The sequence below is a fragment of the Chenopodium album genome, chromosome 12 (genome assembly GCF_948465745.1).
Source record: "Chenopodium album chromosome 12, dcCheAlbu1.1, whole genome shotgun sequence".
NCBI lineage: Eukaryota > Viridiplantae > Streptophyta > Magnoliopsida > Caryophyllales > Amaranthaceae > Chenopodium > Chenopodium album.
In genome coordinates, this window is record NC_137845.1 from 2,114,669 (window position 1) to 2,136,213 (window position 21,545).

Sequence of the window (21,545 nt, forward strand, 5' to 3'; positions counted from 1 at the left end):
AACAGTAGCACAAATTAAACTGTCTTGAGTATCTGCACAACATATCCTGCTAGAAGTATTACATGATTAAACATCCTTACTGTAATTTCAGAATAGGGTGAAACAAATAATGGGGTAACAACGTTACATAACCAAATTAGGGTCCAAACAGCTGCCAGTAAACAACTATTAAGTAAGTCCTACAATCCAGATTTGGTGAGCTTTAGGTCATAGCTCCTAGTATTTTTCATCTAATTCCCAATACCAAAATCAGCCTTCATTTCTGCTAAAAGTTGCAGATCACAAAATGAGCCACATTTGATTGCCCCACATACCACAAATGGGGGTATCATTTTAGCATCAAACAATTCAAATCTAAAACAAGAGGACAAGGAGGAGGGTAAGGCCATTTCTTTTTCTTAAAGCATATACTAGCATACTACAGAAAGGCCAGTCCAAGTGCCGGTGAAAGCTGGGGGGTCATAACCTCAAGACTCAGTTTCTCAAGAGTCTAAACCGGTGTGGACTAACCAACATCAAAACGAGTGCTGATAACACCACAGTTGTTTAATCTGCCATTCAGTTCAATCACTATCTTTCCGGATCTGTGGTCATCGGCATACTCAAATTCTCCAATGTAACCTGTAGAAAGCAACACACAACAGCCAATTAATGATACATACAGCAAAAAAAGTTAAGGACTGACAACCTATTAGATATAATTCCCCCAAAGAAAACCGAACCAGTAATGACAACTGTATGAAGAGATCATACTATTCCCATGCTTTCTTGCATGACAACGATAAACTTGATAATCACTTTTGAGGAAGGCCTAATGAGCAACTGCCTTTTGCCTTCTTCTCAGCACCTCCCAATCAATTGTAATGCTAATAGTGTGACTTGAAGTAGATATGTGACAACTATATCAGGACAAGAAAATAATTTGGATTTCATATAATTGAAGGGAAATTTAAAGTAAAAAAGGTGGTTGATCATTTTGACAATTACCCTATATACAATATGTTCAATCCTCTTCCCCACTTTCGTCGCTGAAATAGCTAGCTTTCTTCACCTTCTTCCCTTTCGCCAATCTCTGTTGTTCATCATGCCCCATTAACAACCTTTGATCAGCATTACTATCAACCACAGAAGCCCAATTATCCTCCTCAAACGCAACCTCTTCCTCATCCCCTTCTCTCTCCTCCTCTTCATCATCCTCCTTCCTCCTCTGCTCCTTCTCTCTCCTCCCCTTCTTAGGAACAGGACGCTCTCTGGGACCTAGCTGATTTTTGGGACACTCATAGCTCAGATGGCCTTCCTCCCCACACTCATAACATCTAGACTTGTCCTTGTAAACACGACGACGAATAAATTCAGCTGCACGACCGTTGTCTGAGGCAATCGAAGCTCTTAGGGTTCGGCCGTTGAGGATTTTTTCGTTCATCTGGCGGGCAGCAGAAACAGCGTCATCACGGGAGACGAAGAGGACAAAGGCAACGCCACGGCTACGGCGCGTGGCTTGGTCCTTAAGGATGGTGACACGAGCGACTTTTCCAAAGGTGGAGAAGATGGTGAAGAGGTCAGAGTTAGTGAGGTTGTAATCAATGTTGCTAACATAAACAGTTGACTTAGAGGGAGCCAAGCCACCGCTGCCGCTGCTGTGCTTGGTGGTGGTCGAGGCAGAAGCAGTAGAATGAGCAGCTGTTGGGGTGGAGTACCGATAGTAGAAGGTATCATCTTCATCACTGTCAGCCATTCCCTTTGTTCTTGGAAATTGCCGGTTCTTAACAAATTCAGCAAATACCTACAAATTTTGATGAAATAGTTTAGTTTAGCATAATTAATATCATTTGGTAATCTCCAATCTCCATCCCCGACTCAGTTTCAACTATATTTATAATTATTTAGGCCATACTGTAAGAATTTCATAAGCTTATTGTGATACAGCATATAAACACAGCATAAAGATTTCAAAGCTGTATGATAAAAGACAATTCTAGCAATGGAAGCCAGAATTATGATTCACAAGACTTAACCATCTGCGTAGAACTCATAATAAGATTACACCAGCGCCTAATACACAGAGCAAGATTTCACAACACACAACACGACACAAAAGTGAATCATGAGTTAGGAATAACCGCAATAAATTAGTCTTTTCTGGCCACCATATGAACCAATCTGGAAAGAGAGCATCACCAGTTGCTTAACTAGATGTAGTAGCATAGTACTACCTTCCGTTTCATATATTTTACAACTTTGGGGTATTATTTGTGAGATATAAATATTCCAAAGTTGCAAAAAATATGAAACGGAGGTAGTAAATAAACTGCAAATAAGACACCAACTAATACAATTTCATATATTGGAGCTTCACTTCCATTGGAATGCTCCCTTTATGACACCAACTATTTGAATGCCCTCACAAATTTGACAACATTTCAACAGTTATAACACAGAATAACAAAGCAAAGAGTTTTAAGCATTTCACAGTAAATGATGTCGAGCAGAGAAGAATAATGATTTCAAGTCACGCCAATACGACTATCATATACTTCGTAACTCTTAAAATGATTACTATCACCCACTAATAGATACTTAAGGCATATCATTGCACAATGAAGGCTGCAGAGACCAAGGTATCATGCCATTTTTACTAGTGTTGCTTTTAAAAAATGTAAACCTTACGGCTCAAGGTGCCAAGAACCCAGAGTTCTCGATTTTAACATGCTACACAGAGTTAATCATAGATATAACAAATCACAGCAAAGATTTAGAATAGCTGCTAACAGAGTGACACCTACTTGGAAGACAGTCAATTTTCTCTTTCTCTTCTATATCTCCCAATCAAATAGAGCCAATGAAACAACATAGCACCACAATATACATATTGGAGGTTGCTTCATAGATGAAATGCAGGATCCAAAAACCAACTGAAGCAGTGAGCAATGAGCACAATTACAAAACACAATAAACATAGATGACTATGAGTTTCTCAAACAAAATACACGAAACAGGTAATAAGTCATCTTCAAATGCAACTAAGGCCACATGATTTTATCAATTTATTCAAGGTATCATGTCATTTTTACTAGAGTTGCTTTTAACATGCTACACAGAGTTAATCATAGATATAGCACTAAGCAATGAGCAAAATTTTATAAATTTATCATCATTTCTTAAAACAGCTATTTACACATAGCAAACAATTTCCATAGGTAACAAAACAAGTATCCTTTTCGAACTATACAGTGAACACGATAAACATATACTACGTAGATGACTATGAGTTTCTCAAACAAAATACACGAAATAGGTAATAAGTCATCTTCAAATACAACTAAGGCCATATGATTTTATCAATTTATTCATCTACTAATTGAAATTTCTCCTATTTCAACAACTATCCTCAAATTATCATTCATTCCACAATCATCAAAAATCATGCAAAAATTTACAAGATTATGGCAACATAATTTGACACTCTTTTTCACTCATATTCTTCACATACCAGATTCAATGCGACAAATATCACGAGTCAATCAATTCGATTACAACTGAGAAGCAGTCAATAATCTGAAAAGAACCGCATTTTCAATCAAACTATAAATACATTACCACTGTTTCCGATTAAAAGGAGTTTGACGAGATAATCATAATCAGCGCGAGCTCTCGCAGGTCGAGCAGCCTAATTAAGCACCTCCAGAAACCCTAGAAAAAGCTTCAAACAAATATTATCCTGCAATTGAAATCCAACAAACAACAAAATCAAAACCGAATCATAAAAAATTAAAATCTTCAAAAGCAAGAAAAAGTCGAATTAATTAGAGCAGAGAGAAAATGTGAGATGATAAAGCATGAATCGGCTATGAAATAATTGTGGTTAATTAAAAGAGAGAAGTTATTCTAGAGAGAGAAATTTACCCAAAAAAAAAAAAAAGTTAGATGAATTACCAATTGAAAATGAGATTAAAATTTTCGGAAGATGACCAAAACTTGGACTATCCTGGGTTATCGAATACGCGATTTGCTACGGAGCGAAATAAAGGAGAAAGAAAAAAAACGAAGTTCACAATAACGGAATTAGGAAAATTACAACATCAGATTTAGCATGCCAGTGATTTGTTTTAGATTTTTTTTTTTTTTTTTTTTTTTTTTTTTTTGGAAACGTGTTTCACAAATTCTTATTAATGATGTATTAATCTTATTATGATTAGTTTATAAAAAATCATAAGGCTAAAGCTACTTGAATTTATCGTGTATGAATGTATTGTCGCTCTATATAAATACTCCGTATAAAATTCCTAATAAAAAATGTACTACCACGCTAGTTCTCTAGTAAAGACACAAGGGCTAGGTCATAAAAGTAGAGCTGAAAATTTTATGAATAGAAATCGAATCACACGTCTAAAATGAACGTATTTTGAATAAAACAACATTTAAAAATAATTACCAAGATCAATGAGTTTAGTAGGTGTTAAAAAAAACTCATTTGAAATATTCACAATTGTCGCAAAGGAAATTACTATAAGTTTACTTATAAGTAGGTATATATTAACGCTCTTAGCATGCATTATTAATCCAGATGACTTAAAACGAAGACTACTAGTTGTACTAATCAAATCATAATTTTGTCTCAAGGATGTTAGACAAAGTAGTAAGGGCAACTGATAGGCACAATCCTATTGAACATGCCACAAATTGAAAAAAGACACTTTATACATGCATGCATAGTTGTATACTCCATACCCCATTACCCCCTCCTTCCTTTTCCCTTCTTGAGTGGAGAAAAACGTTAGGTAGATTCCAATTTCCACATAATATCAAATAACTGACGTGGCATAAATTATGAAATGAAATTATATCATCAAAAAAGAAAGCATAGTAACTTAAAGTTTGAAGAATATGCTCAAGTAGATACCTCTTGCTTTGATCCTTTTACCAAACATTACAATCCTTTATTTCATTCATTCATCTCCTTTAAATTCAAGCATTGATTACCATTCTACAATTTCTTAACCCTCTTAAACCCATCCATTTTATCATTCTCATTATGTATCCCTCCAAACTCCAAAGCCATGAATATGATCGAATTCGATGGAAGTAGAAGGCCGGCGCAGGAGTTGGAGCAATGGTGAGGATGAATACCGAAAGCTTCGAGCTTTCGGTTGATGATCATCAAGATCATTGAGACTATGGTTGGGGTTATCAAAGATGGGGCAACTGTCTATCCTTTGGCAAAGTTCTATATTTTTTTTTTTTTTTTTTTTTTGGTTGTTAGAATGAGAGAGGTGGTTATGATATTAGGTAATACTCCTAATCATCCTGTGTTAAATTAAAGGAGTAAAGAAGAAGTTTAGATTCCTCTTATTCTGTAACGAAAGAATAATATTTCATATTACTACGAGCTTATGATTTTTATAGCTTTCCTTACTTGCATTTGTTCATCATCAACTTTTCTGTGTTTCTTAAACATATGATACTTCAATCAAAACCGACAGTATGAATTTACTTATTTTTTTAAGCGTATAAACAAACTTTGATCGTAAGACCAAATTGTATCAGCTAGTGAAACATTCTATGTTTTGTCGACGATTTTTCGAAGGAAAAAAGATTAATTCTAAACAATGGCACATGAGCTCAAGCCATAGAACAAGTTTATAACTAATCACACTACCGTCGGAGTCAGATTGTTGTGATGCGGCGTTCAGATTTGCAGGTGAAGAGAAAGTAAGTGCTCTTTACCTTTACAGTTTGTACAACAGTACAAATTTTGCTTATGATGTACTCATGAACTCCTCTCTTCTTTACAGTAAAAGGCCTTTTTTCATTTTAAAGTATTTTAAGCAATTAACCTTAACATTGACCACTAATGTTGTATGATGACACTATATTGCACGTTTTAATTGGGGATTTTCTGGTGAAGGATGTTTTGGGCAGCCGAAAATGGTTGAAAATTAAGTCTGAATCTATAGCTATTTCTCGATGATGAATTAGACCAGGAGTAACTTGAAAAGATTTCCATTATTTCCCGTCTCTATCTACTTCTATAACTTGTAAATGAGGCTCGTACTAACCAATCATCGATTTGCTGAATCAATATAACCAAGAGCAAAATGAACAAAGGAGGAGTCAAGTAGGCACATACAAGTCGTATTTTACTCTTGTGAGTTTTCCCCACAAGCTAAACAAGCAACATTTGCTATGACTAATCAATTTTAGCTGCACTGCCAACTATAATCTTGAAAGCCATTTAGCAACCTAAATATACTTCACTCTAAAATTAATCAAGGTCCTCAATCAATCTACAACTACTCAAAGAGTGCCTGGTGCCCTATCTGATACTACGCCATTGTTATTCCCTCTCATCAACATTGGCACACCATTGTACAACTTTAGTCGTGTTGTAACCTTGTGTAACTTGACCACTGCCTGCATGAATGGTGCCCCATTGGGAACTTCTCTTGGCAATCAATATGACTAGAGGAAAATGGCACCAGGAGACATGAGTTTAGCAAAGTCCCACTGTCAAGTTCTTACAAGAATGACTATAGTCCATGTCTTAACACCTAAACATGTAAATTCATAAGTGATACGGAGTAATTCCGAAGTGTTTATGAACTAGTGCTAAGAAACGCTATCACACAGATTTGTCTTGACTCGAGTATCTGCACACCATAACCTTACTGTAATTTCTGAATAGGGTAAAACAATTAATAGGGGTACAATGTTACATAACCCTATTCATTATTCAACTGGGTAACTAAACTATTTACTCCACCAGCAGCCAGCAAACAACTTTAAAGCAAGTCATGCAATCCAGCTCTTAGCCTCCGAGTATTTTTCATCTAATTTCCATTAATCCCACAATTCCATTTCTGCTGCTACAGATCTAACTCTTCAACATTTCATAACAGGTCTATACTTCAGAGCAATTTTTTTCAGCAATGACTGGTATCAACTTTCAAGCCTAGTACATGTCACATAATCTACCTTAACTCAAATTTTTTGTACTAAAAACAGCCTGATACTATTAAATCTAGTTTGGCAAACATACGGCCTCCAGACTCCACACTCTATTGCCTAATACGGGCATTAACAAAAATAGAGAGACAGAAAAAGGTACAACTGCCTAGATTATGTTATAGGCTAGTCCAAAAGGCCAAGAATCACACAAAATCATGTCATGAACAATACAGTAACATCACACACTGCTATTAGTCTATTACCAGGGTTGAAAGTGGATCAAGCTGTGATGTGTTGTTGCTTACAGTTACAAAGAATACAAACAGGTGACAATTTGGCATCAAAAGATGAAAGTTGCGTCTCTCTTTATCTACACTGAAGAGTGAATAAATATCTCAATATCTGCAACATCTAAACTTGTAATACTTCAATGATTGAGATTCGGATACAGAGATGTTTACTGTTCATACATCATACTTCACTTCTGCTAGATCCGGAAAGACCTTTCTCAATTATAGCATCAAGCTATTTAAATACAAACTAGAGGTCAATGAAGAGGGCAAAGACCTTTCTTATTCTGAAAGCATCTACCACAGACTACGGAAAGGCCAGTCCAAGTGACAGTGAGAGTTGAGGGCCATGAACTTATACACTCCAAGACTCCTCAATTGCAAGAACCTAATCCAGTGTGAATGACCAGCATTGAGTCAGACACTGGGTATAATCTAGCTTAACTCTATTTCCTTAGAGAAAATAGTTGACATCCCACCGCCAGTATGCTATGTAGCCAGCTCATATGGGCTACACTCCCTATCACCTACATAACTACATTGTATTTAAGACTATTAATACCACAATAGCCAAATATATATTATCACAAGCTACTCCAGAGAACAGGGGTTACAAACTACACAAGTAGACAAAGGTTACACATACGATCACATACAGAACAGGGACGTTACTGATGTCACATACTGCCAATTCCAGAACTAAAATAGATCCAGCAGTAACTTGAGCCTGCTGTCTACTTTACTAAAACAGATGATGCCAGAATTTGAAATTGGTTCCTCATTCAGCATAACAGCACTGAGAGATAGTAACAAAATGTGTAACACTTCATTGAGAGACGCATGAAGTTCATCAACTCGCAAGTAAAATTTTAGTTCTCAATTCTCATTAAATTTGATAGGAAAAAGCACACCAGAGTACACAGAAAAAACTAAATATATTAAAACGGGGCACTACATTCAAAACATAAAGACAATAGGAGTAGGCAAAAATATTCAAAGTTGTAGTACTGATCCAAAATTTGAAGTCAATCCATGAAACCTCTTCTCATCAGTAAAAGAAGCCAAGCACCTTGCCTCCAACATTCTTTCTTCTAGCCTCCTCGTGGTCCATGATGCCAGCCGAAGTTGTTAGGACAATATATCCAAACTGAAGAAAAATGAACAGATAATGATAAAGCGCCTCAAAATGACAATAAAATAACTCAAATAAAAGCCACAACAACAAATTCGGAGCCTTATTCTAAGGACAAAAACTAGCACAAACCATTAATAATCAAATGTCAAGATACCACACAAGAACAAAAGAAAAAAAATATTGTTAAACAACTCAAATAATATTAGCTGAAACAATTTAAGCAACTAATGATAAAGTTTCTACATCTAACCTGTCTAGAGGGAAGCAACCTTGCTGTCCAGGACTCAATCTCTTTGACTCCGACATCAAAACGAGGGCTGATAACACCACATTTGTTTAATCTTCCATTCAGTTCAATTACAATCTTTCCGGATCTGTGGTCATCGACATACTCAAATTCTCCAATGTAACCTGTAGAAAGCAACACGCAACAACAGCCAATCAACGTTACATATTACATACAGCAAAAATGTAAGGACTGACAACCTAATTAATGTATATCCCCTAGATAAGACCAAACTACTAATAACAAGTTTATGAAGAGATCATACCGTGCTTTTGCATGACAATGAGAAACTTGATAATCACTTTTGAGGAAGGCCTAATGAGCACCTGCCTCTTGCCTCTCTTCTCAGCATTGTACATAGTTTTGAGAGCATCGTTCAAAACACTTGTCCTCACCATCCTTGCAAGCTTAAATTACTGATACATGATGTGAAACAATTAAGTTATGTACAAAAAATTAGAACCCATTACAATGCAATTATGAAATACTCAGGATTAATTTTAAAAAATGAAATAAAAACAAATGCTCATCACTGTCAATGCTCACACATACAGGTACTTTTTACACTCAGCTAAGTCTCCAAAAGTCAATAAAATTAACGTTATACAATAATCTTCACGAGAATTACATCTCCATTAATCATAAACATTTAACCAGTTCAAATGTACATTCAATAGTGAAACTCAACATAATCCGATACAGGGGAAAACCCATGTCAAAACAGTATATACTCAAGCATTTATAAATAATTAATAACATGTGCAGCTACTCTCATTCATTTGCTATTCAGAGGAAATTAAAGATGTAAAGTCAAACAATATTCGATAAATCACCATCATTTATAACCCAGAAAAAGATAATCAAAAAAATCAGCAGTTTTAAGGAGACAAATACAATTTAAATTCAACGAATTTTCCAGATCAAAACCATTACCAGCCTTTCTACTGAAATCATACAATCATAGTATCACCAAAATATATATACATCATCCTCAGAAAAATCAACACAACAGTCAAAAATACAAGCTGGTAAAGAAAACAAATTGAAATTCCAAAAACTTAGATTATAATAATGGATGAACAGAAGCATATTATCTATGATTTGATGAAGAAAAAATAAAACAACCCCAGAAAACTGAATTAACAAAAAAATCAAGAGGATCTAAACAATAATAGTTTGATTAAATTAAAACCAGATTAAATTAGTAGCAGAAGAAGTACGAGGAAGAGAGAGATTAAACCTGGACGAAAAAAGCGAGGTTACTGCGGGAGAACTCAGGGAGGCAAACACAAGATGAATTAGGGTTTTGGTAGCTCAAAGTCTTGTGCTTTGTTTTTGTTAAGAAGCTTTCACTCTTCACGAATGAGGCGAAGTCAGTGTGTGAGTGAGTAAAAAGTGTTGGACCGATGTAATGGGCCGAATTCTCTTCAGCTTCGATTAATGGGTTGAACTTTTATAATTTGGTGGACTCAACTTGGTATTGGTGTTGGTCTATGGCCTTCAATTTAACATTTTAGGTTTTTTTTTTTTTTTGGGGTACTTTTTTTTGTTTGGGGGGGGGGGGGGGGGGGGAAGGGGGTTTTACTATCTTGTTTTTGAACTATTCCCTAATTGTAATTTTTGGAATTAACTTTTAAGATTTTGACCATGAATTTTCATTATTTATTTTACAAATATACGGTAATATTCTAAAATTCTCCGGCAACGGCAAGCGTCTTCTGGTGGTGCGATTCGCTGATTGTGGGTACAGTGGTGGGTTCGCTGATTGCGGGTACGGTGGTGGGTTATCGGTGAAGGGTAGTTGGCGACTTGTGGATTGTGGGTTCGGTGGTGGTGGGTGCGGTGGGTTGGTGGGTGTGGTGGAGGAGGAAATTACGGGAAGTGAAGAACTAATTGAAGGAGGAGTGAGGGGATTTGTGGTGTTTGTTCCTCCCAATTTCACGTGAAAGAGAAAGAGGGGAAAGAGGAGAGAATGAAATATTAGGCTTATATATTTTGGGTTGTTGGCTTATAAATTATTCATATCAGTCATTTAAATGAACATATCAGTCAATTGATGTTTGGTATCAGTCAACATCGGGAACATATTAGACATTAATAAAAAAAAAACATATCAGCCAACAAATAATAAATATCATCCAACAAAAAGAATGTATTTGTAATACCCCGTATTTTTGAAATGTATTTTCTAATTAGTTAATTAATTAGTATTATCTTAAAAGGGTATTTTAGTAATTTATTTTACTATTTGAATTTGGAGCCAAAATGATATTTGAATTTTGGCGCCAAAAGTATTTTAAAAATCAATTATTATTGGATTTTGGATAAGATTTATTATCCATTTATTTTATTTTTAAAACCGGATTATTTATATATATTTCAGATATTTTAATTAAGCAAAATTTTATATTTTCCTATTTATTTAAAAGGGACGAAAATCCTATTTAATTAGCTAGTAATTTCGGATTTTCTAGAAAATATAATTTTTCTTGGTTAATTAAGTTAGTTTTATTTGGTATTTTGTAATTAATTATTTTCTACAAAATATATTATTTACACAATCATTTTTATTCCTTAAAACTTGCAAAATATTTTCCTAAATATCTAAAGGGAGGTCCGAAAATATGAGCTTAGGAAAGCTCAAATTTTCGGCCACCATATTATATTTTGAGCAAAATTATTTTGGTAATATTTGTATTTTAATTATCTCCTTAAATTTATTATTTTCCTTAATTTTATTTTTCCATCTCCTAAATATTTGATCATCTTATTTTCCTACCTTATATCTTCCTTGATTATTTTCCAAGTAATCTCTTTTGCCATATTATATTTCATGACAACACACCTTCCTTAAATTAATTATTCCTAGTCACCTTAATATTAAACTTTCCATAATTCTTTAACTCTCTTCTCCAAGTAATTTCCTTAATTCTTTTTACCCTAATTCTTTCTACATTCTCCTACCATAATTCTCTCATTCATGAGCCTATAAGTACTCCCTTCATACCTCTCATATTCTTCACACCAAAACACAATTCTCTTCTCTCTTATTCTTCTTTTCCCTAAACCTTTTCATACTTTTTTTCTACTCTTTTCATACATAATCAGCCCGTACACATTGGAAGCCAATTTCGTGCACTTCTGGTCAGTTTTTGGGGTATTGATGTTTCACAAAATATTGTTCCTCTCGAAAAATCCTTGAGGCTAGGCTCAAAAATCACCCAATTCGGAGTTATACTGAAGGAGTTATGGCCTCTGCAAGTTCTGCCTATTCTTTCCGATGAAAATTCAATTCTCTTTAATCCTATTCCTTTATTTTCTTCACGGTTAGTTTTCTAAAATACAAATACCTATTTAAAAGCTATAATTTTATATTAAAGTATTATTTTAAAAGAGTTTTATAGTTCATGCACATTAGATTTGAGTTTATGTTGTGATAACGTTATGGTTATGTTATTTGCAAGGTGTATTTGTGATTAAACTTTGAAAGTGTGAAGTGTTGATTGATATTCAAAATCAAGGTGCGTTTGGGTGGATAGATACCTTTGAAAGTGATTGATTTGAATAACATGTTTTACATGATTTTATTGATGCTTGAATTAAATTGACTTGAATTATGATTTATGAAATAAATTATGTTTGGAGGTATTGATTTTAATATTGTTTTAATAAATGTATTTTTGAAGGATTGATTTTCATATCATGTTTTGAATGACTTGAATTAAAGGGATTGATTTGAAAAGTTTGATGAATTAAATAAAAGGTTTTTCAAAGGAAGAGTTATTGATTTTGAAAAGTTATTTATATGAGATTTAATTCTCGAGTATTTATATCTATTAAAAGGTTCACTTTGAAAGCATATTGAATTAAATAAAAAGGAGTTTTGACTTAACCTATTATAAAGGTTGATTTTATTCAAATAGGAATTTTATGAGGATTTATTATTATTCAAAAAGCTTTACAAGCATGTTTATTATATTAATCCCACTACGCGGATTCGTTGAAGATTATGGACTTTGTATGACCTATTCTTTCTCCAAGAATAGCCCTGAAATAGTAGGAGACTAGCTTGGGGAGTGTGCACACTTAGAGAGGAGATTGAGTTTTTGAAAATAATTGATTTTATTAATCATTATTATTGAGTTATTGGAATCGTTTTGAGAATATTTGAGAATCGGTTTTGAATCATGAGTTTGAAATTTATTGGATTAATTATTGAAATTGGTTTTAAAAGCATGTTTGCAAATAAATTGAGTTTACATTATCTTGCACTTATCGTACCTAGCATATTTTTCTAATCCATATTGCCTATTTGTTTTGGTTCGCCCTGTTTACTGTAATGGTAAGCAGTGTTGACTGTTTTCAGGTGGAGTTATGAATGAGCATATGGAAGTCCCGGGATTTACTTCACCTAGTTTAAGAATGTTGATTTTATCTTTATTTTGAGTACTCATAACAATGTTACTATTTTTATAAGCATTAATAAAAGAAAGTTGAGTTTTCTGCTGCAAGTTTTGTTATCGAGTTAAGTATTTTGAGTAGCCTTGCGTAATCACGCGGCGATAACACTCCTAAGTCTATCTCTACGGTATAATTATATGTATTATACTTGATGCGGATCAAGCATCAAAATTCTAGTCTAGATGATAGTAGTTTGTTATTTTATCTTTTTCGTAGTCTTATGATTTACTTAGGATAATATTTATCTTTTTAGAAGATATTGTTAGAGTGTTAGGATTTAATTTTATCTTTTAGATTTGTTTATCCTATAAGGCATGGGATTGTATGCCTATAAATATTTGTTTTATTAATGAGAATAGGGAGATTGATTGAGTTTATGAAAATATGAAAATTGTGAGTTAGTTCGAGTTAATCGAATTGATTTCAAAACGTTGCTTTCTTCGAAAAGATCAAAATTTACGTTGCGTTTCTTCTTGTTTTAGTCGAAAAGATCACATCTTTATTGAATTAGGTTTACCCTAATTGCTAGTATCCCTTAGTATTTCCGTAGAGGAAGATTTGGGGGTGTTACAGTATTAGCCAACAAATTGTACTTATCAGCCAACATAATGAATATATCAGCCAACAAATAAAGCATATCAGTTAACAAGACGATGAAATCAGCAAACAAAAACAACAGGTAAGCCAACAAAATAAACTTATCAGCTAACAAAATGAAACATATAAGCTAACAATTAAAATATACATATCCTCCAACAAAATAAATATATAAGTCAACTATAGAAACATATAAGCCAAATGATGACTGACATTAGCCAACAAAAGGGGGAAAAAAACATATCAACCAACAAAAGGAATATATTAGTGTAAACACCTGATTGTGTCTCTCCAAAAACCAAACCCAGTGATGAATACCTTTCACGTCATTGATTATCGAACGAAGTGAAAGTGTGAAAAGTCTTGTGATGCGGTTGTTTTAAATAAAAAATATCTTTCTTTCTGTTTTCGAAAATGTACTCTATTTATGAAAAATGTCCAGTCCAGTTTAGTTTGGTCCACAACATGGGTCCAATAATAGTGTAGTTGGATGGGGTTGAAAAGACCTTTCCAACGATATATTATAAGCCCAATTCCAACGAATAATGAGGAAGTTATGGCCAAAATATTAAACTGGGCCCAAACCGGATTTTACCTACGACCCAATGATTATGTGGAGGGTCCAAAGGTTTAATCCCATTCCAAGACTAATTAGGATTTATTAGACGCTTCGATAAGTTTTTAAAAATCTTAATTATCCTTTTTGAAAAGATAAGATCAAAGAGTTTGAAATTGAATAAAACTTTCCTTTTTTAAGTCCTAATTCTATTCGAAATAAAAGACGTTCAAAGATGATCAGATATTATTTTAGTGCCTCATAATTTTTATCCAAATCTTATATGGTTGGATATATCTCGAAATTATCTTACCAGTAATATGTTATAATATTAATTCTGAGCTATAACGAAAAAGATATGAAAGAAATACGAAACTCTATCCAAAACTAACACCCTTCCACTATTTCGGCCATATCTTTTATTCTACAATAGATTTTAATCTGATTCCTATTGGGTTGGAAAGTAGACTTCGAGAGCTTTTCAAAGACATATTATATGACTTATTTCGAATTTTGTATCAAAAGTTATGATAAAAACAAAATCCGTAAAAAACTGTCTCGTCGCGCCGCGCTGGGCCCTGTCGCTCTGTGACAAAACAAATTTCATTCCAATTCGAATTCTGACTTTTTTCTATCATTTTCGGACTATTTTCTCTATAAATAGGGTCGATATTCTCCGTTTTTAAATCACCAACAAACAATCACCAACAATCATCTAATTCTCTTTCTCTTATCTCTTAAGCTAGAAGCTTATTCTTTCTCCCTCTTTCTAGCCTTCCCTTTTCAAATAAAAATATCGCATTCACGAGTTCTAGACACACCTAGCCAAGGTCGAAGTTGTCTTCTCCCTAGACGCGAAAGATTGATAATTTCTGAGGGTTTGGTCCCAAATCCCTATTTCAATTATTTAAATCAATTGTTTGATTTAATTTTTCCTTGAAGTTACTAACGTGTGTATGGTTTTGATAGAAAGAGATACGAGTGTAACACCCCCAAATCTCCCTCTACGGAAATACTAGTATAATACATATAATTATACCGTAGAGATGGACTTAGGCGTATTACCGCCGCGTGATTATGCAAGGCTACTCAAACTTACTAAACAAAACCAATACTTTGCAGCGGAAAACTTCAATACTCTTTTCTTATTAATAATAGACTATAAATAGTAACCATTGTCATGAGTACACAAAAATAAACACAAGACCAACATTTCCTAATCTAGGTGAAACCATTCCCGGAACTCCATATGCTCAATTATTGATTCCACCTGAAATTAGTCAACACTGCTTACCATTAAGGTAAACAGGGCGAACCAAAACAAAATAAGAAATACGAATTAGCAAAATATGCTAAGTACGATAAGTGCAAGATAATTAAACTCAATTTATTAACAAACATGCTTTTGAAATCAATTCCATCCCTTCCAATGATTTAACTAATAATTCCAACTCAAAATTCCAAAACCAATTTCAATAATCAATATCAATAGTCAATTCAATAAACCAATGCCTCTTTAAAACCAATTCCTCACCCAAGTGTGCACACTCCCCAAGCTAGTCTCCTTATATTACAAGGTTATTCTTGAGGAAAGACCCGGTCATACAAAGTCCAATGCCTTATCAATAAACCAAATCCGCATAGTGGGATTACCAACATGCTTGTAAAGCATTAATAATAATTATTTAATAAATCCTCTTTAAATCCAATAATTCCAACTTTTAATAATAAGAATTCAAACTCCTCTTTATTTAATTCCACATGCTTTCAAAATCAAACCTTTTAAACATGAATAATAATTTTAATTATTTAAAACATGATATAAAATCAATACTCCAATTTATTTATCAAAACCAATTTATTTAAACATGCTTTTATTTCATAAATCATAATTCAATTCAATTTAATTCAATCATCATAAAATCATTCAAACATGCTTATTCAAACCAATCACTTTCAAGGTATCTACCCACCTAACGTACCTTGATCCTTAGCAAAATCACACAAAAAGAACCTCAAGAATCTTGATCGAACACACCCTACAAATAAATATAACCTTAATCAATATAAGGTTAATAAATAATCACAATAATTAAATTAAAAACCCCCAACTATATGTACATGAACCTTTTAAATTAATTTTCATAAACATCATTAAAAATCTGATTTTATATAATTAAAACTACTCATAATAATTTTATAAATCCCCATAATAATAATAATAATTGAATAAGAGAAGAGAAGAAGAAAAGATAAGAAACCAAGGAAAAGAGAAGAATTGGATTTGCGTTGAAAAGAATAGGCAGAACTTGCAGAGGCTGTAACTCCTTCGATATAACTCCGAATTGGGTGATTCTTAAGCCTAACCTCAAGGATTTTTTGAGAGGAACAATTTTCTGTGAAACGTCAATACCCCAAAAACTGACCAAAAGTGCCCGAAAATTGGCTTCAAAGATAAACGGGATGATTTGTGTAAAAAGAGAAGAAGAAAAGAAAAGAATTGGTGTGAAAAATGTGAGAGGTGTGGAGGGGTATTTATAGGCTAGCTCATGCAAGAATTATAGCAAGAGAATGTGGGAAGAATTATGGCAAGTACTTGGAGAAGTGAGTAAAAGAATTAAGGAAGGTTTTGATATTAAGGTGGTTGTGTATAATTAAATATGGAAGGTATGTTTATCATGAAATTACGATTTTACTCTTCGTACGGATTTTACGACTTGATTTTATCAAAAAATAGATTCCGCGTTGAAAACGCGTGGAAAACCTTCTGCATCGCCAAACGACAGTTTCGTCGCTTGGCGACGAGCCCTGTCGTTGGCGACAGAAGCGTGTTTTATTCCTTTTCGAACTCTGATTCGTTTCTATCAATTTCGGACTATTTTCTTATAAATAGGGTCCCTAGACCTCCGTTTTTTAATAACCAAAATTCTCTAATCCTTCTTTTTCTATCTCTAAAGCTTATTCTCTCTCTCCCTCTTTCTAAACCTTCCCTCAAACACAATTCCTCATACATTAGCACTAGACACACCTAGCCAAATTCGAAGTTACCTTCGCCCTAGAGGTGAAGGTTTGATATTTCTGAGGGTTTGGTCCCAAATCTCTATTTCTATTATTTAATTTAATTATTTGATTTTATATTTTCCTTGAAGTTACTAACGCGTGTATTTTGTTATTAGAAAGAGGCACGAGACATCAAAGTATGTAGTCTTATTGCTCTATTCTTGTAGAAAGCATGTTTATTATTTATTAATTCCTAACATCATGTTAGGATGTTATTATTGCTTTCTAGTATCATGTTTAGGGTGCTTCCTATGCTTTCTAATATCATATCAATATCATGTTAGTATCATGTTAGGGTTAAAGCTTTGATCTTTAATGCTTAGTGACATGCTAGGATTTGTTATTAATCTTGTTAGTATCATGCCTAGGATCTTGCTATTATGCTTAAACATGATTATGATTATTTTAATTATGATTGTTATTATGATTTATGATTATCATGTTGCTTTATATATATTTATTGTTATTGCTTGATCACCCCTTTTATGCATGTTTAAAGGGAATTTGTACTTGTAATCACGCTCAATAAGATAATTAATAATCTTGTTTAGGGTTAATTTGATTATAATTCAAGTGATCGCCAATAATAGATTTATTTGTGCATTAATATTCAACCAACATAGATAAACAGGTTTAGGGTTGATCTGTTGATTATATGTTAGTCAGAAAGCGCACATAAATATGAGAAGAATAAAGTAGAGGCTTATTTAGGGCGAGTTCTTTCTCTTTTAGATTGGATTCGTACCTTCATCCCCGAACACCAGTCATGGTTCCAGACCTATTGGAGTTGACGATCTTATGGATCGTTAAGAGGTGTAACCTTCACCCTGTGAACGGTTTACAAGTTCCTAAAACTTGTTGGCGACTCTTTTGCTCTAGCTTCCTTCCCTTTGGACGCCACCATGCTTAAGTGTATGATCACAGTGGGGTTCAAGTTTGGGGTAATGCTTGAAATATTCCCTACACCTATTTTTAGGGCAGGTTCAATCTCTTTTAGGTTTGATTTGTACCTTCATCCCCGAATATCCAGTCATGGTTCCAAACCACTATGAAGTTAGCGATCTCATGGATCATGAAGGGGTGTAACCTTCACCCTTTGAACGGTTTACAAGTTCCTAAAACTTGTTGGCGACTCTTTTGCTCTAACTTCCTTCCCTTTGGACGCCACCATACTTAAGTGTATGATCACAGTGGGGCTCAAGTGTGGGATGCTTGAAATTATTCCGTACAATTAGCCAACGCAAAAACCATACCAGCAAACAAATGAAACATATCAGCCAACACATGAAACATATCAGCTAACAAGTAATATATATTAGCCAAATCATCCGCACGAAAATTTGCGTGCAAGCATCCGCACGCAATACGCTCTCTAATAATTTTCATGCAACAAATAAATGAAAATATTTTCATTAGAAAACATGCTAAGGACCTATTCTATTTAGCTTAATTTCAATTCAACTCCAATCAATTCAATTTAATTCCTAATTTCATTATCTCATAAACAATTCATTTCAGTTCAACCCTAATATGTTTAGTTCAGTTCAGTTTGATTGTTTTCAGTAAATTTGAATAGGCCCTAAGAGATAGTAAAAATTCAATGTAACAATTTTAAACAACTGGATGAAGTATGGTATTGTGCTAAGGGGGCGTTTGATTCACAACCTCATATGGGTTTGAAATCAAGAATAAAAACAAGAGTGGTACGGGATTGAAACTTGATTCTTAATACCTTGTGTCATTTTTGGAATGAGTATCACCCACTTACATAGTGTTTGGTCCATAATGTTAGAATCAGGACCGTTAAAAATAAATGAGGAATCAACATAATAAAAGTTTAGCAAATTAGGAAACTATTGCTAGCAAATTGCAATTTAACAGGATCTTGGTACATTAGCAATTATGACAAGTGCAATTTTATTCAATTGCGAAACCCGATGGCAAGTTATTATACTTTACGGCCAACATTACAAACTAAGGACAATTCACGTTTTATCGGGATCGACTCAATCAAGGCTCCTTTATACTTGCTTCCATTTCATTCACCCCCTATCCACGTCTACTTACTACATCAATGCCACATATATCTTTGTAATTGTCTTATTTTGTGCAAATAATACTCTGTATATGTTAAGAAATTTGAACAAGGATGTATTAGTTAATAAATAATCTACATTAATCTATTAATTAAAAATTGTTCTTACCTCCGTATATACGAACGTTTATGTGCCACATAAACTACTCATCACGCCACATCACCCACTCAACTTCTTATTAATTAAAAATGAGCAAAATAGTTACCATTAGCACATGGCCCTAAGTAATACCCATTTTTTTTTTTTTTTTTTTTGGTGTTACACCCTAAGTAATACTCCGTACTTCATATTATATAACAATGATAAATTGTTAACTACAAATTAGTCCATTGTAAACCAAAATTTCAGCAATGAAAGGAGTAACGGGAGTAGAAAAGGTACACTTGCCTGCTAAATTGATCAACATTCACATATATGTAATCGGAGACTGTCAACGTATCAAGTATTAATAACTACAACCTTTATCCATGAACAAGAAATTACAAAGATTACTATAGGAGTTTATAGGTACTATAAAGCGGAAAAACATAAATCATATACATAAAGCACCTAATCCCAAGATCGCATGCATAACACACAAGACATATAATCATACATTTGAAGCGTGATCTCCACGAAACAATTTGACTGGAAAATCAGGGAGAGAATAGAGCCCTAAGTGTTGCTCCTCTACTTAGTCCACGGGATTCGAACGAGCCGTCCACCAATACTAGATTGGTCGAGTGAAAGAGGAAAACCGCGATCATTACCTTTAATGGACTAATAGACCACCACGAACCTCCACCACCACGAACCACCACAACTGGCGGCGAGGGGAGGAGAGAGCCGTGAGAGAGAGAGAGAGAGAGAGAGAGAGAGAGAGAGAGAGGGAGTTTGAGAGGGGTTTGGTCTCGTGTTTGCTAATTAGGGTTTGATCAAACTAATCATTGAATTGTGTTGTTGAAAACCCTAGGCACTTAGTCTATTTATAACCCTATTATAATTAGACTAAGTCACGAAGCCCAAAACCTTCCATATCACTCTATATGGCCGGCCATACTAGGGGATGAGGCCCATCTTGGGCCTCGTCCTCTCGTGCTCGATCTAGGCCCTTTGTGTGACCTTATAGGATCCGTCCAAGTGGGTTTTGGCCTATTTTATTGCGCCAAAGATCGTTAGTACCTCTAGCAATGATATAACGACGACCCAAATGTACGAACTTAATTATCTTCATAATTTGATCTATTTATATATCTAGTAATTGCACATGACGAAGACATAAATCCTTCAATTACAACTTCGGGGAAGTGATCAAATGGGAAGTTCTACATCTCTCACAATTTTATCTTTGGGGAAAATAGATTGTCCTGCATCAAGAGCACCAAGGATTTAGAGTTACGTAGTTCAAAGGTCTTAATACTGTCAACCCATTTGGCAAGACATTTATGACTATTATAAATAGTACATAATAGATTTGTAATTCAAAGTACATTTAATTCATTTATTTACTTATAATATCGAGAAATATTACATCATATCTTTTAAAGTTTTCTAGTTATTCATAGCATGTTCAATTCACGTATTTGCTTACTATTTTGAAAAAAGTTACAGTACTCAGTATGCCAGTATGTAGGTGGTTAGTAGACCGGCTAGTAGACTACTTATAGAGTTGTAGATACTGTACTTTTTATATAGGCTAGTGCATTACATAGTACAATAATAATTTTCTAAGGTATTTCAAAGCGGATATTCTTGGAAACCCTGTGCTTAATTTTACTACTTTTGTATGCTGGTAAAACATCAATTACGGTATCAACCCTAAGTTTTTTTAATTTATAATCAAGAAATACATTCATTGCTTAGGTCTTAGGACTTGAGGTACGGTCATTGTTTGATACCCGAAACAACATCCAATTGGATTGAAATTGAAATTCTTTAGCCTGATTTGGATTGTTAAATTGTTTGGAAATGGGCCAAAGCCAACTGAATCAAGCGGCGCGAAATTACAAAAATCTCCCAAAAGAAAAAGGCGGAAAAAGAATAATCACCAAAACGTCATGAATCATCCACGTCAGCGATCCGTGTAAACTCCCAACATCCAATCAGAAACATCCTCTTTTCCCTATAAATAAACTTCTCC

General features: G+C 34.0%; 2 protein-coding genes across 7 annotated transcripts; both read right to left on the reverse strand.

Annotated features, from left to right (window-relative positions):
* LOC145571562 (U11/U12 small nuclear ribonucleoprotein 31 kDa protein-like) lies at positions 1–4,044 on the reverse strand. Of its 6 annotated transcripts, none has more exons than XR_014096594.1 (5): positions 3,598–3,910; positions 2,784–2,912; positions 988–1,783; positions 723–899; positions 7–621 (listed from the first exon to the last, which is right to left on the reverse strand). XR_014096594.1 is itself a non-coding variant. In XM_081630594.1 (3 exons), exon 2 carries the CDS (start codon positions 1,733–1,735, stop codon positions 1,004–1,006), a length of 732 nt encoding a protein of 243 aa, XP_081486720.1. In that variant the 5' UTR covers positions 1,736–1,783; positions 3,598–3,915; the 3' UTR covers positions 3–621; positions 988–1,003. The 6 variants fall into 6 exon arrangements, 1 of the variants encoding a protein (XP_081486720.1); XR_014096593.1 differs by lacking the exon at positions 2,784–2,912 and adding an exon at positions 3,934–4,044 and having other exon boundaries at positions 8–621; positions 3,598–3,718; XR_014096595.1 differs by lacking the exon at positions 2,784–2,912 and having other exon boundaries at positions 1–621; positions 723–878; positions 3,598–3,915.
* A 4,046-nt stretch (positions 4,045–8,090) lies between these two features.
* LOC145571563 (small ribosomal subunit protein uS8z/uS8w-like) lies at positions 8,091–10,051 on the reverse strand. Its single transcript, XM_081630595.1, has 4 exons — positions 9,897–10,051; positions 8,922–9,072; positions 8,621–8,781; positions 8,091–8,382 (listed from the first exon to the last, which is right to left on the reverse strand). The coding sequence occupies exons 2-4, from the start codon at positions 9,052–9,054 to the stop codon at positions 8,284–8,286; spliced, it is 393 nt and encodes a 130-aa protein (XP_081486721.1). The 5' UTR covers positions 9,055–9,072; positions 9,897–10,051; the 3' UTR covers positions 8,091–8,283.
* Positions 10,052–21,545: the final 11,494 nt, after the last annotated feature.

Bases quoted from the DNA above. Each gene is read 5' to 3' on its own strand.
- LOC145571562 (XM_081630594.1), bottom strand. From the start codon at position 1,735: ATGGCTGACAGTGATGAAGATGATACCTTCTACTATCGGTACTCCACC.
- LOC145571563 (XM_081630595.1), bottom strand. From the start codon at position 9,054: ATGGTGAGGACAAGTGTTTTGAACGATGCTCTCAAAACTATGTACAAT. The intron at 8,782-8,921 runs GTATGATCTCTT...TGCTTTCTACAG, and splicing joins CATTGTCATGCAAAAGCACG to GTTACATTGGAGAATTTGAG. The intron at 8,383-8,620 runs GTTAGATGTAGA...ATTTTTCTTCAG, and splicing joins GGTTGCTTCCCTCTAGACAG to TTTGGATATATTGTCCTAAC.